Source organism: Mastomys coucha, unplaced genomic scaffold, assembly GCF_008632895.1.
Source record: "Mastomys coucha isolate ucsf_1 unplaced genomic scaffold, UCSF_Mcou_1 pScaffold12, whole genome shotgun sequence".
Classification (NCBI taxonomy): domain Eukaryota; kingdom Metazoa; phylum Chordata; class Mammalia; order Rodentia; family Muridae; genus Mastomys; species Mastomys coucha.
In genome coordinates, this window is record NW_022196894.1 from 88816100 (window position 1) to 88832247 (window position 16148).

The 16148-nt window shown below is 48.1% G+C and overlaps 1 protein-coding gene across 1 annotated transcript; it reads left to right on the forward strand.

Annotated features, from left to right (window-relative positions):
- Positions 1-13198: 13198 nt before the first annotated feature.
- Positions 13199-15365, forward strand: Olig1 (oligodendrocyte transcription factor 1). Its single transcript, XM_031364377.1, has one exon. It carries the CDS (start codon positions 13300-13302, stop codon positions 14095-14097), a length of 798 nt encoding a protein of 265 aa, XP_031220237.1. The 5' UTR covers positions 13199-13299; the 3' UTR covers positions 14098-15365.
- The last annotated feature ends 783 nt before the right edge of the window (positions 15366-16148 follow it).

Consider the following 16148-nt stretch of genomic DNA (forward strand, 5'->3'; position numbering starts at 1 on the left):
CTTGGTGCAGCAGAACTATCAACTTTCAGCTTAGCTACGATGGAGGTAAAATCCTTTGGTGATGTAAGAGTCATTGAAGTACAGCCCTATTACAATGAAATCCAATGTCTAAAAATTGTTCTTATTTTGGGATTGTACCACAGTAAGAGCCAATATTTTAAACTCTACTAAATACAAAACAAACAAACAAACAAAAAGACTTTATATATTTATGTTCATTTAAGAAAATACTAGTAGCAATATATTATTTTGAAATATACAGTTAATATGTTTGGAGTTATTTAAAATTTATATTGAGAAAAACGTATGTATTTTTAGTATTGCTGTAGACAAGCACCTACACAAGGCTGTTCAATTGATTGTTGTTTTATATCAAACAACTTTTATAATACTCATTTTTATTGTTATAATATTTCATAAATGTTAAGGAATATGACAAAAAAGATATTGTAGGTATTGAAGGGGGGTCTCTGGGAGGAGTTGGAGTACAAAAGGGAAACAAGAATGTGATTTAATTCTATTTACTTAAAATATGTTTTTAAATGTTAACAAATTCAGATAAATTGAAATCATGTAACTTTTCTCATCATAATGCAATAAAAGTTTAAAAAGAAAGAAAGAAAGAAAGAAAACCCAGGCACAGGCACGGAAAGTGGGTCAGTTCCTGCAGGTTCTGGGGACATTTTGCTCCCCAATAACCACAGGTGCAACTATAAAAGGACAGATGGCAAAGATCCCTCCTCATGTTTGTATGGATGTGATTAACATTCATTGAACAGTGCTTATGCATGACTTTAGGGGTCCCAGAAAGATCTCTCAGCCCTAGGAACAGACATATTTAAAATTATAGGAAGGAAGGGAAACTCATGAGAAAAGAACAGAAGATAGTGACTTTGTGGCTCTGGGTCAGGGTAGCCACCAGGATAAGATGAGAAAGTTACAGCATTGGGACTGTATGACCAGCCAGTGTTGAACAAGAGCAACTGAGTGATCCAGGGATGAGGTTGCATGCTGCAGAAAGACCCATGCAGACTTGAGCTGATGGCCTTGGAGATAGGGATGGGGCTGGGGCTTATGTAGTAGGATGAGAGGTCTAAGAGACAGGTAGGTGCCCTCACATTGGTCTCAAGACCTCTCTTTCTCTATGTGGTCCCTTGAGTGGTGTCCCCAAACTTCTAAAAAGGAACTTGCCTTTCAAAAGCTCTAAAGCTTTAGAGCTCCACTGTGCAGAGACTTCTGGGCCTTCCATTGAGTTATAAATGTATTGGGGTGCTGCCAAAGATTTTGGGTACAGAGGATCTCGTGTTTGAATTATGATTTATTAAGAATTGTGGCTGGGGTTGACTCCTGTGTCTGCTGGAGGATGCTTGCATGTTGGTCATCTGTCAAGGAGAAATCAAAACATAAGAAACTCAGCTACACATCATCATGGAACTTAGAAGAGTTGGAATATGGTCTGTGTCTATCCCACTGCTTTTCCCTCCCCACTGGCTGCCTTGAGCAGCACACACATAAGAAAAAAAGCAAGATCTTGATAGACACACCCCTTGCTCCTCAAGGTGGGCATAAGCTAGCCAACATTCAAGTGGAGTCTCTACAGAGTTGGCTCAGGGCAGTGGCCAGAAAAACTGGGACCATCAGGATTTGACTCTTGGGCCACCATCAGGATAATCGATTAACTTCCCAACACACAGCCTCTCCATTTAGCGCAGAGTATCTCATAGATGGGCAGCCATCAGGAGAAGCCTGAACCAGGGATGATAATTGTAACATCTAGAGCATCCTGATACAGGGACAGAGCAGTAAGAGAGGCATGCCCAGAGGTCACCCAGGAGCAGCTTACTCAACCTGTTCACACTACAACCCTCAATCTTCTTATAGTGAGTTAGGAAAAGGCTCCAGCCTGAGATTACTGGAGACACATGTGGCATCATCTCCAAGGTCATGCTGCCTACTAACAGGTGAGAGCCAATTGAGAAGAGCACGTTGCCCAATAATGGGTGGCAGATAGATGTAAAACCAAGGAAGAATGAGCACTGAAGGACACTGGCATAGGCATAAGAAGAGCCCGTGCATGCGGTGGGCATATCTAGAGTGTTATCTAGCCCATGATACCTCCTTTTCTCTGGGCCAGTTTGTGTTTATTATTAGCATGATAATATAAAGGCTGGTCCACCTAAAAGGCTCTTAAGGGGAAAGCTCTGAACTCGACTAGAAGGTAGATCACAAGTTTCCTGGGCATGCTCAATGGACAGATAAGTTTCTTGTGGTGAGTGTGTTCTGTTAAGTAGAAGATATCATTCATTTTCTGTCTGTATTAGTGTGCTGGCTGGTTTTGTGTGTCAACTTGACACAGGCTGGAGTTATCACAGAGAAAGGAGGCTCACTTGAGGAAATGCCTCCATGAGATCCAGCTGTAAGGCGTTTTCTCAATTAGTGATCAAGTGGGGACGTCCAGCCCATTGTGGGTGATGCCATCCCTGGGCTGGTGGTCCTTGGTTCTATAAGAAAGAAATATGAGCAAGCCAGGGAAAGCAAGCCAGTAAGTAACATCCCTCTATGGCCTCTGCATCAGCTCCTGCTTCCTGACCTGCATGAGTTCCTGTCCTGACTTCCTCTGTTGATAAACAGCAATGTGGAAGTGTAAGCTGAATAAACCCTTTCCTCCCCAACTTGCTTCTTGGTCATGATGTTTTGTACAAGAATACACAGCCTAACTAAGACAATCAGAATACCCAAGACCAGGATCACTAGAAAGAATAGAACTTTGGGGGCTCACAAGTCTGAGAAGTCCAGGAGCACAGGATGCTAACATCTGGCAGGAGACTTCTTGGTGCATCTAACCTGGGAGAAGATATCATACCACCACCACTAGGCAGAGAAGGCAGAGTAACTCAGGTCTTCCCTCCTGAGAACATGGAGAACAGCCCCCGGACCTCATATAATCCCAGTCGCTTTCCAAAGTTTTCTTCTCCAAATGTCCTCAGCAAAGGCTCTTGGGGGATCATACCAATGCGTGAGCTTTTAGGGGACAAGGTTAGGTAGACCAGCTTTGGAGTGCCCTGGGTTGTGTTGTGTGACGGTGTTACACTGGAGATTGGAGAGTGCCTAGAAGGGCATGAGAGGCACAGTCCAGAAACACACCCTGAGACCACATGACTACAGGAGGCTCTGAGCTACAGGAGGAAGAAAAGTGGATATGACAAACTACACCCTGGAGGGCCTCCCAGGGGCCTCTCCAGCAATAGCCACTCCCTGCCTTATTGAGTAACCCCAGCTTAGAGCTATCAGGACCTGGAACAGAGTAGTCCAAGGAGATAGTAGTGATAATGGCCCAGCTAGCTGGGACCAGCACAGGACCAAATTAGGGGGGAGGAGAGGGGTATGATGGACATGTCTGTCTTCCCCAGAGTTTAGGTTTCCATTCAGGCTAATTCAAATATCCAATACCCTCAGTGTACCAGGATAGATCTGCAGAATGACGGCTGCTGTAGCCCTTCCCTTTGTTTGACAGACACAAGCCCCACTTTCTTGACAAGGGTCTCATCATACAAGCAAGTCTAGATAGAAGCAACTTTTAAAAATGTGTTCTGAGCACTCAGTGTAATTCAAATGGGTCCACCGTTAAAATCAGGGAGATTAGATTGAGTTCATCATGGCGTTATTCCTGTCTTGAGTGTTACTAACAACAATATACTTCCTGTCTCCCCCTCTGGGGTCCAGCAGCTGCTGTGTACCCGGAGGTCATAATAGGGGACAGAAGAGTGTGAAATTGTCCTGACCTCAGACTCTGAGCAGTGTGGGAAGCAATGGCAGTTGCAGCAGCTGCCCTCTTCCCTCCAACCCTAATGGCCAGGGGTGGGGTGGGGGGTGGGGGTCTGACAGGAAGCCACGCCCACTCTTGAAAAAATCTAGAATATTCTGGCATTCCAGTGCCATTAGACTAACTCAGTTTCCAACCTAGCAGGAAAGCTCTAGGAACTCATCATTCTAAAAACACGGAAGGAAGGAGTGGTTATTTTTTTTTTTTAGATAAGAGAATTGCAGGCTTCTAGTCCTTCCCACATATGCACACATGTGAGTATCAAGAAAGACAGAGTGTTAACAGCACTAAGAACAATTCTTGTTTTATCCCAAGCTCTGCGCCAGGCAGACACTGGACTGGCCCTCTAAGGCTCTCTGAGCTTTAGCTTTCAAACTACATAGAGGTCGTGGAAGGTTCTAGTGAGATAAGAGATGAAAAAGTGGTTTGTAAAACAATAAATGGGCCATTCATCTGCAGGGACAGCCGATCCCCATCACAGCTGGCGAGAAGTGAGCACAGCCCAGGGAGAGCATCCACTGCCCACTGCAAACCCCGGGGCCTTAAAGCCACATCTTGCAAGGAGCTTGACTTGCATCTGCAAGGCACTGTTGGGCAACCTACGCTTACATCTCTGAAAACACATTTTGCCTGATTGACAGACCAGAGGAAGGCTATGTCCCTAGGTCTCAGTCTTTCTATGAACTGCCTTTGAGAACAAAAGATGGCAGAAATAATCTAGGTCCTCCTGGCTAGGGTCGTGGAATTACTCATATTTATCCATCCCTTCTGGCAACCTCCTTGTCTTCCTTCCATCTTATTTCCAACCATAATGTCCTGTCCCTTCCATTCGTGACCTCTGACCTGATCACAGACCAAGAGACTCCAACTACTTTAATTGGTATGCTAAAACCTCAGTGTCCTCAAAACTGGTCCCATCATCATCATCCTCATCCTCATCCTCATCCTCCTCCTCCTCATCATCATCAACACCATCAGCAGCAGCAGCATCTCAGCCTCTACCCAACCAACCCTTTCAAAGGTACTTATGCATTTTTAAGTATAATTATGAGCTTTGCTATATACATGGATTAACTTGGGCACAGAGAGGCTAAGTAGCCCATTCAAGTTCACAAAACTTTAAATGGCAGAGCTGTGTACACTAAGCTGAGATGAGTTTGAGCATCAAACTCTGACCACAGAGTCTGCCCAACCAGTCATTGCCTGATGTAGGAGCCAGCTCAGAGTTTGTATGAGTCAGCTCTGGCTACTAAATCGATGTGCCACTGGATATCTTCCAGTAGTGTCCAGCCTTTAGACATTGTGTTAGGATTACACTTACAAAGTTTACACTCAAGACCATACAACTGAGTGAGAAAAAAACCCAGAAAGTATCTCAGTGTCCCAGTAAGTTTACAGTTTTCATATCTGTTCTCGGGCACATGCTGCCCAGAGGCAGCAGGCTGGGCATTCCTGGTAGAAGTCTACCATCTCACTATTTGGAGAGGGGAACAGAAGTCTAAGATCAAGCTGGTGGCAGGATTGGCTTCTCCTAAGGGGCTGGGAGGGGAATCTGTTTCCTGCCTCTACCCTAACTTCTGCTGGCTTGCTGGTGATCTTCACTGTCTCTTAGCTTATAGAATTGTCTGAACCTTTGTTTTCATCTTCATATGTATAAGGCACTGTCTAAGGGTGTGTGTGTGTGTGTGTGTGTGTGTGTGTGTGTGTGTGTGTGAAGGATGTGTGTGTGTGAGAGAGAGGTGGGGAGAGAATTTGTGAATGTATGTGTGTGTCCAGTTTCCCCTTTTCATAAGCATACCACTCACACAGATTATGGATTTGCTCCAGTGAACTAATCCCAGATAATCCCATCTGCAGTGAACCTGTAGGGACCATTTTTGACACATTCTGAGATTCTCAGGATAGGATTTCAACACAGGTTTCAAGGGCACAATGAACCCGTCAATGTTTCCCAGAATGATAGCAACAGGAAATGCTACCATGCTTTGCTCTCTCTTCGTGCCTTGTGGACATAAGTTCACTCCATTTTCACCAAGATCCTATAGACAAGTTCAAATCAATCCTTCTTAGCACAGGGATGCTGACATGTTAAGTCTCTTATTCCAAGCTACACAGCTAGTAAGTGAGGGACCCAGGCATCCAAGCCAGGCGCCCGTCTCTGAGTCCTCCTTGCAGCTCTCTGCCAGTGTTTGGGCTCATATTGAGCTGGCAGCCACACACCTTTCTTTGCACACTGTTGCCAGTTTGGTTTAGTGAGACCAGAATAGTGTTCCTAAAACAAATCCTCAGAGGTGGGACATCTTGGGTGTGAAGCACGTATGCCAGGGGACAGAGCACCCCAAATGCTTGCCACAGAGCAAACATACTACAGTTGTCTGAAGTAAAATAATAAATGAAATGTCTTTCTGCAGTTTCTGTCTGGCATCTAAGGGTCATTTGGTGGAACAGTTTCTGTGTTCCAGGCTCTAGACAGGACATGCTTGTTACATTTTTTCCCAACCCTTATCATATCTCTAGGATTTAAATACTATTAGTCCTATTTATAGGCAGCTTTTATCTCTTGCTCAGGGCTGAGGACTCCACTCTGTAAGACACAAATGGGTTGAGCCTTCGAGCAGAAACTTCTCAGGATATTATAGCTAGGCAGGTTTGTAGATCTACCCAACATCTCCAGCTTCTGGGTTAATATTTCCAGGTCAGAGCCATGTGGAGAGGCAGGCGGAGGCTTTGGTCACCTCAAGTGCACTCTGGGAAGGCTTTCCCAGCACCCCCCTCCTCTCGCTGGTGGTCTAATCTGGAGTCAGGTCCAGGCTCTGGCTCTGACAGGCGGGGAAAGAACCAGGAGCCAACAGCGAACAACAGGTGAGCATTTGAACAATCCCCTTCTGTGCCCCAGGCAGGGTGTCTTACCCAAGCAACTATGAGGGCACACACTGACTTCCAGAACCCTCACTGCCTCTGCAGGTGTCTTAGCAACTTGGCCTCAGCGCTTCAGTGACCCATATCTGATTACCTTTTGGGTTTCTATAATTCTTCATTCAGTCCTGTCTGAAAAACCTAGAATGAAGGTTTGGCAGCCCAATGCCCCGCCCCTCTCCATTCTCTCCCTAACACATCAGCCCGTTTGTTCCCTTGATCCCCCCTCTTCCTGTTGCATTCTGCCTGTTCAATGGGGAAAGAGTGGAACCGGATGGCTGGACCCAGTGCAGGGAAGTGACTTCACACCACCTTTGTTTCTCCTCATTCCTTTGAGCACACTTGGCCCCGCGTCTCTATGAAAGGGCTTGTTTGAACCATTTGGAACATCCAGCAAGTGAGAGATGCTGCAGCCAGAATGGGGCTAGCCTCTTTTCAGGCTGCCTGAGACTCTGGGTTAAGCTGCCAAATTTTTGCAACAAAACTAACCATGACATTGGACATTGTGTTATAAATTAGCCACAGCCTTCCAAGCAAATTGTATCTTTTCGTTGTCTTGGTGTAAGCCTTTGGAACACTTGGCTTCAGTTACTAACTTTCAGAGAAGCTCAGAAAATATTTTTGCTCTGCTCTAAACCATCTAATTGCTTCAGATTAGATGTGTGTGTGTGTCTGTGTGCGTGTGTGTGCATGTGTGTGTATGTGTGTGTGTGTGTGTGTGTGCTAACATATACAGAGCTTTGTACAGCATGATTCCCACCACATTTAAGGCATGTCTTTTAGTCACATCCAGGTTCTAGGTCCATCCTACTGACCTGCTTTTGAAGTGGCAGAAACCATCTCCCACCATCAGTAAAAGAAAAAAACGATGTTTCATCTTTCGTGAATCATTCTGAATAGCTCTTGGCTATAGAGTGAGATGAACGGTGGTGTGTTTATACAGTGCACACAAACAAGACACTTTCACTGTTTTCACAGGAGCAAAGAGCCTCTACTTCTGCTAGGTCACTCTGAATTTGAAAAAATAAAATGGGGGAGGGCATGGGCCCATCTGCTTGAATTATGTCACCAATAGCTGAATCAAGCTTTTGTTAGTCTAGGGAACGCCCCCAAACACACAGATGCCTCTTCATTTATTTTTCCACTTTCCCAAAATATGTCATACTATTATTTTTGGATTCAGAAATCATTTGAAGTAGTAAACTTTATTAAAAATCAAGTGTCAATGGCACTATGCAAAATAAAGTAATGGCTGGGGAGATGCCTCTGAGGGCATCGTATGCTGTGCAGCATGAAGGCCTGCGTGTGGATCTCCAGTGCCCAGGTAAACCCAGGCATACCAGCACACATCTGTAACCCCAGTTCTGTGGTAGGGAGGACAAGTGGATGGGGACACAGGTGGATCCCCAGAGCTCACTAGCCAACCAATGAGAACCAGATTCAGTGAGAGACCATCTCAAAAACTAAGGTAGAGGGTGACAGAGGATACATGAACACATGCATGCACACACATGCACACCCTCAAAATAAAGTAAACTCTATAATCTACATAAAATATACCTACATTTGATAACCTTCAGTGTCATTACCACAAAAGAGAATAGTGTGTGTCTGCCTGTGCCCTGAACAATGGAGGTAACTATATAGATTTCAAAACATGGTGGCCAGGCACCAGACATTGCGCTTGTTAACTGCATCGACTTTTGAAAATGGACTCCACTCACGGTCTTTGACATTGTTTTGGATGGAACTTTTATTCAAGTAGTTATTTCTAAGAGGGATTTAAACTCTGGTGAGGTGGCTCACAGAGGGTTTCTCTCCAACCAGGAAGAAAGAGCAATGGATAGCTTTTTTTCTCTTGTTACTCTCTTCTCCCTCAAAAGAGAAATCCAGCATGAAGCTGTTCTCCATGGTGCTTTCCTGCCTCTCATATTCCAGGCAGGTTAAATCTGGAAGCGGCAGGGGACCAGACACGGAATGTGGCTGCCACTTGTTAGTGTGAACTGCAAAGCCCATAGAATAATTTAAACTTTTCAAAGAAGGTGTCCTTCTTCATGCTCTGGAAAGCAAGCTCCATTGTTCCATCATGGTCTCAACCCCAGACAGTTTAAATAACACATTTTAGCAGAGACAACCTCTGAACACTTAGCTGGCTGATTGTGAGAAGAATGTGTCTTAAGGGAAAACAGAAGGCTTCAAGCCATATTAGGCTTCAGTGTCACAGCCTGTCCTCATGCTAAGAACTACAGTGCCCACAACACCCATCACCTGCCATTTCAAAGGTTCCACCCTCTTAGCCCAACACCAAGGTAGGCAGAACAGTATAAGTTTCTATGTAAGGAAAAGAAGCCTGAGGTTCACATTTCTATGGCTGGAATCTATCACGAATGTGAGCACACACACACACACACAGAAAGAGAGACAGACAGACTCTCACACACACAGAGACAGAGACAGAGAGACACATACACACAGACAGAGACAGAGACAGAGAGAGACAGAGAGAGACAGAGAGACAGAGAGAGACAGAGAGAGACAGAGAGAGACAGAGAGAGACAGAGAGAGACAGAGAGAGACAGAGAGAGACAGAGAGAGACAGAGAGACAGAGAGAGACAGAGAGAGACAGAGAGAGACAGAGAGAGACAGAGACAGAGAGAGACAGAGAGAGACAGAGAGAGACAGAGACAGAGAGAGACAGAGAGAGACAGAGAGAGCCAGAGAGAGACAGAGAGAGACAGAGAGAGACAGAGAGAGACAGAGAGAGCCCATTTGGGTGAAGACAAGAGCATTGTTAAGGCTGGTGCAACTTGTTCCCCAAGCATGTCCTGAATGTGGGAGGCCACAGCAGCTGCCTCCCCTTGAGACAGACTGCATGGGTCCCTGCCAGTGGCCACAATGCCTCACTGGCCTTTGCCAGCTGTCACGCTTTGCATGCTGTTGGAGCTCTGGGCCTGGCACAAGGGGCCATCCAAGTCACCAGCTCCAAAGAATGCCAAATCCTGTGCCCATGTTGGGACCGTACGGCCACCCGGAACTCTCTTCTGGAGCCCTCCACTGGAATACCTAATGCAGGCTGACTACCATTATCCTCCATGGGGGAGGCCTGTTTCTCCTCCAAGAAGGGGCTGATGAAGCGAAGCCAAGGTTTAACACCCCTCAGGAATACCCAATAAAAGTGTCTCCCAGAGGCAAGATTCTTGGTGCCCCTGCCTGTGGTAGCGAAACCTAGAGGGGATACTCTGGGCCATTGGGACTCAAGACTGGGTTCTGCATCCCTATTTCACTGCCTAGAGCCCTGCCTAGGGAGTGGGCAGAGAAGAAAGCCAGAGGGAGAGGTCCCCAAAGTTTGCCCAGATCTAGTACTTTGGACTATGGGGTGGTACTTTGGAACCGGCTGGGCAGGGGCTGCCAAGGTGGTGTGGGGTTCTGGAGGTGGCATCCCCATTTTTCAGGAGCATAGCTTGAACCCATAACCTTGTCAGCACTGGCTAGACTTTGGCTGGATTCTTTGTCTTTTTACCCAGTGTGCAACCCTTTCCCTTCAGCTCTTTCCTGGGCCTCCTGGAAGCTTGGCCCAGGAGAAGGGGTTCTGAGAGGCTTTGCCTATCCTGTCAAAGGCATTCAGTAGCCTGGCACTCTCTGAGAATCTCAGTTTTATCATGTTTAGTGGGGATCAAAAATGCCCAGCTACCAGGATCCTGGGAAAGACAAATGCAAGTATCCATGAAAACATTTCAATCAGACAGCTCCGCCACAGGGATTAGTGAAGTATGGAATTCTGTTTCTTCAGCATCATTTTGCTTCAAGTGGGCTCCTATTGCCAACGTCCTTCTCTCTGTAAACCTGCCCACACTCTTCAATGAGCAACTTCGGGCATTTGCGCATTTCAGGGCCGCGGGGAGCTTATTATTGTGAAGTAGCAGTGATTTCAAACTCACCTTCATATCGCTTAGACTCACAGGAGACACAAAAGCATGGTACTGAGCTTCAGAGGGATGTAGAGACAAACAGGTGACTCCCTGCTCTGGAAATCCTCCTGCCTGGACAAGATAAGATCCACACATAAGACAATCCAGGCTGGATCAATACTGCCAAGGTTGATCAAGCATGCTGACAGATCAAGCATGTGCAGATCAAGCATGGGCAGCTGGGAAGCATCCCAGGCAGAGAGGAAAGGTTTGTTGAACCTGCACCAATGCAGGATGTTACAAGTTCACTTGGATGTTGGAGGCAGAGACTCAAGTGGGCCCATGGGACAGATGTTGGTGAAAGAACAGGGCTGTTTTGAAGTCATCGAGCACATTGAGTATGCTCATAGCAAACATCAGTTCTTATGGCAGACACTCTTGTCTTAGACAAAAAGTATCGAGGGAGAAGTGCATCTTCTGTTAACACGCTAGATCTGAACCTTCAGCCACAGGACAAGTATCTATAGCTGTTGTTCTGCAGGTAACAACGATCACTGTTGTGCACCTGAAACAATGAGTAGACAACCGGAGATGCATTTTATTCCAATCCTCATTTTATTAACTTACACTGACATAACCACCTGTCGCTACCATATTGGACAGTAGACGTTTAGATACCAAATGACTTTTCCTGGGGTCACATTTCACGACTCTGACAAGCTGCAGGCGTATGTCCCATTTGTGTGCAGGGATGATAGCTTTCATTAGAAATCTTGTTGTACTTGAAGAGAAATATTTGGTGCCGCCTTTCAAAGGCTAGGAATGTAGGTTGTTACTTTCTTTCTGATCAGAGGCCAGAGTGGGGTTTGCTTAAGGAAGAGTCAAATCACTGATTAAAAACAGCTCACATCCCTGTGGGAAAGGAAGAGACAATGTAACCCCAAAGACTCTCTGTAAACCTTTGGATTGGAGAGCTGGAGTGAAAGTAATGGAGAGTAACCACCCGACTGCCCCTGTCAGGCAGACACACATTTCGTTCTCTGAGCCTGCAGGGAAGGTTTGTACTTAAAATGTAAACTCTGAGTACACCATAGTCATAGAAGCATTGTCCTAATAGTGTGAGGATGAAGCCACCCTCTGTGAGCTCAGAGAAAGGCAGTAGTTACAGGAAGTGTAAGCCACCATTGGGAATAACAGAGTGCTATTTGGCTTCTTCAGCAGGAAGAGTTCAGACTGGGACTATGCTCTGTTGGTAGAGTGCTTGCCTGGTATGCACAAAACCCTGGCTTCAGATCCACACCAGTGCATAAACTGAGCAATGTGAGTGTTGTTTGTCAACTGGATATACCTGGGAAGTGGGAACCTCAAATGAGAACATTGACTTTACCAGATCGGCCTGGTGGGCACCTCTCTGATGCATTTTCTTTATTAATAATTGAAGTGGGAGGGCCCAGCGCACTGTGAGCTGGCACCATTCCAGGCAGGTGGGCTTGTGCTGTATAAGAAAGGTGACAACTCGGAGCCTGGAAAGGAAGCTGGGAAGAGTTCCCCGGGATGGGTGGCCTCTTGTTCTGTCTGCTGGAGTTCCTAAGCTGACTTCCCTCAGTGAGGAACTGCGTGATTGGCGAGTGTCAGCAGAGCGAATGAACCCTTCCTCCCCCAGTTTCTTTTGGTTCCGATGTTTATCACAGCAACAGAGAATGAAGACAGGCAGAGGGGGGTTTCTTTTTAATGGTTACCAAGAGTTCGAGTTGTTGTTCTGCTGGGTTTTTGTTTTGGTTTTTTTTGTTTGTTTGTTTTTGTTTTGTTTGTTTTATTTGTTGTTGTTGTTGTTGTTTTGAGACAGGGTTTCTCTGTGTAGCACTGGCTGTCCTGGTACTCACTCTGTAGACCAGGCTGGCCTCAAACTCAGAAATCTGCCTGCCTCTGCCTCCCAAGTGCTGGGATGAAAGGCGTGTGCCACCACTGCCTGGCTGCTCTGCTGTTTTAATGATTTAAGTTTTGCAAAAGCAAACAAGTCCTGGTCATCCGTTGCAAACTCGTCAGGCGTTTTAACGACTGAACTGCGCACTCGAGGATGGTTACGTTTCATGTTATGAATATTTGAGTGCAATTTTATAACAGCCAGCCTCTCACTTTGCAGCCCAGAGTGGCCTGCTCTTCTTCCTGCTGCAGTAGTTCCCCGTGATGGGATTACTGGCCGAACGAACACATTTTACAAGAACAAGTGCAAGTATTAAAAGGTATGGGAATAGAGCTCCAGAGATAAAGAGAGGCAAAAGCCATTTTAACCTAACCAGCTGAACTAGAACATGGAAGGAACGGTGTTTTGCCCTAAAGCGCCCTCCCTTCCCTCCGCGGGCGGGTGCTGTGGTACCCGCGCAGGCGCCGGGCGATAACCACCTCTGACAACTCAGGCAGTACATCTGCGCAGGCGGCCAATGAACGCTCGCCTGTGGCCAAGCTCGGGCCTCCATTGGCTGCACCCGGTCCTCGCAGGTTCCCAAGCCGGGTTTAAAGGTGTCAGGCGCGCACAGCCCCTCTCTGTCGTCCGCCCGCGCGCAGGTCCGGGGGGAGGGCGATCTGCCGACCGGCCCACCCCCGGGCATTAGTAAAGGGCGCCCCCGGTCGCCCCACAGCCCCCGCCCCAGATGTACTATGCTGTTTCCCAGGCGCGTGTGAACGCGGCTCCCGCGACCATGTTGCGGCCACAGCGGCCCGGAGACGTGCAGCTCGGGGCCTCGCTGTACGAGCTGGTGGGTTACAGACAGCCACCCATCTCGTCATCCTCCTCCTCCTCTTCCTCCTCTTCCTCCTCCTCCACCGCATCCCTTTTCCCCAAGCCTGCGCGCGAAAAGCCCGAAGCTCCGCTCGCTGAGCCGCGGGGACCGGCGCCGGAGTCCGGGGGCGCCCAGGCGGATGCCAAAGAGGAGCAGCAGCAGCAGCAGCTGCGGCGCAAGATCAACAGCCGCGAGCGGAAGCGCATGCAGGACCTGAACTTGGCCATGGACGCGCTCCGCGAAGTTATCCTGCCCTACTCGGCAGCGCACTGCCAGGGCGCGCCGGGCCGCAAGCTCTCCAAGATCGCTACGCTGCTGCTCGCCCGCAACTACATCCTGCTACTGGGCAGCTCGCTGCAGGAGCTGCGCCGAGCGCTCGGCGATGGTGCGGGACCTGCCGCCCCGCGCCTGCTCCTCGCCGGCCTGCCCTTGCTGGCCGCCGCGCCGGGCTCTGTGCTGCTGGCACCCGGCGCCGTGGGGCCCCCCGAAACGCTGCGCCCCGCCAAGTACCTGTCTCTAGCGCTGGACGAGCCTCCGTGCGGCCAGTTCGCTCTCCCCGCTGGTGGCGCCGGTAGCCCAGGCCTCTGCTCCTGTGCGGTGTGCAAGTTCCCGCATCTGGTCCCCGCCGGCTTGGGCTTGGCAGCCGTGCAGGCTCAGTTCTCTAAGTGAGGGCTGGCTGGGCCCGGGGCGGGGCGCGACCTCAGCCAATCTTCCCGCGCCCTCGCGTCCCGGACCTAGGGAGAACTGGTCCCAGAAAGGAGGACATTTCCAGACTTTTCGCCCAGACGACAGACTGTAGGGCGCCTTCTTCCCCGCCCCCACTCCCTGGCAATTAAAGTGACCCAAGCGGGTGTTCCAAGGAGCAAGCAGTTGCTTGGGATTCTAGATGAATTCCACCTGCTTAGAGCCAGAAGTCATCGCATCCCCACCATAAGCTCACCCAGTGGCGGGGGTGACACCCCTCACCACCGCGGTCTACTCTTGTATCCATGAACATCACGGGGTCCGGGAGGATGGTAGCCGGCAGTCCGGTACAATGGGGTTGCCCTGGGTGCAGCGAAAGGCTGTCCCCGAGCTTGGTGCCCTGGCATCCGCCAGCTCCCTGGCCTAAGAGCTGCTCCCCAACAGTGTCTACTCAGAGGAGTGGCCTTTCCTTGTCCAGGGCCTGAACGCACAAGCGGCGTTGCTCCCTCCAGCCAAGTCCACGCAGATTTAGGAGGTCTAGAAAGCCCAGGCCACGGATACAAACATTTAAGGGTGTTGCGGATGGGCCGCTCTAGAAAGTCCAGAGTTTCCGAGTGTGGTGTGCGCGCGGGTGCACCTCGGTCGGTCGTTGGGTGTGCGGAGTGGAGAAGTCTGGCCTCCCAGTTCTGTTTTTCAGGCTCCCAGGCCCAGGTGTTTTGTTGCAGTTTACGCTCCTTAAAACCTGAAAAATCTACTTAGTCTCCGTTTCCCTAAAGGTAGCTTAACCAACGTTTGAGCTTGCTTTCTGAAAACAAAATTCCAACAATGTTCTACGCCATCGGTGTTCGGACTTAACTAAATAGGTAGCAAGGCATGTCGTAGCGCAGGCTTATGAAACTCGGTAATTAACGTTCTCATTAAAGTAAGCGGAGGTGAGCGATGATCCCAAACCGCCCTTGGCTGGACAAACCCAGCTGCGCTGCAGGCGCCCAGGTCGTTAACCTCAGAATTGCGGCTGAAGAACTCCATGGACGCGTGCACGCCTGGCTGCCGCATCTTGGATTGTGACTAGCGTTAGGAAATTACCCAAGATTATTGCATAATCTTCAGCAGCTTGCTTTGATTTTTTTTTTTTAATGTTGGAAGTTTTGGGTTGTTGACAGTAACCGAATTTAACTGGCATTTTATTTGACCTCTAACTCTGTCCCCCCTGAACTGTAAAGAAACCACAAAATAAAACGTCAACATTCGAATTTTTACGTTTTTTCGTCTGTTTGTTAAATAAAAATGTCCTTGCACCCTGTTAGAGTCACAACTGTAGGAGTGTACTCACAATGGCTGGGTTTCCACATTTTAAAACTTGGATTCTTGAACTGTAAGGTAATTCAGTGGAGAGGCGACTGTGATTCAAATCCAGGCATCAGCTGGACATGGAAGGCAGGGGGTGAGCTGGTTAGAGGACAAGGTAAAAATTCAAGAGACTGGGGTTTGACCAAACTCAGGAGATAGGGGCTCCTTTAAAGATATCTTCGTCCCAGTGATATTCCAGATGGATTAAGCCATACATTATTATACTTTATTTCAACATTTTCCTTTGAAATATATTTTTCTGTCTTGTAATAAGCAGAATCATAAACACGCATGAGCCCCCTCCCACCCCATCTGCAGAAGGTTGGTTGTTTTAAGTAGAGTTGTCTCCATGGTACAGTACGACACTGGACATAACTTGATTCCAACTGAGAAAAACGTTGGGATCCATCGAATTGATTTTAAGAATTTGGGGCGCTATAAATCAAGATTAGGGGTGCACACCTGGCAGGAGGCTATCCTTAAATTCAAGGGTAGCCTGGGGTACATGACATGCTGCCTCAAGAGAAGAAAGAACATTTAAAAATTAAAGTGCTGATTTGTTCACATGCAAGCTCTGTTTAAATGCCCCCTCCTCTGCCCCTTTAAATGCCCCACCCTTGCCCCTCTCCCCTGGCCCTCCAGCTCCTGCCCCTCTCCCCTGTTTCCCCCCTGCCCCTCTCCCCTGC

Excerpts from the sequence above, each read along its gene's own strand:
- Olig1 (XM_031364377.1), top strand. The coding sequence starts at position 13,300 with ATGTACTATGCTGTTTCCCAGGCGCGTGTGAACGCGGCTCCCGCGACC.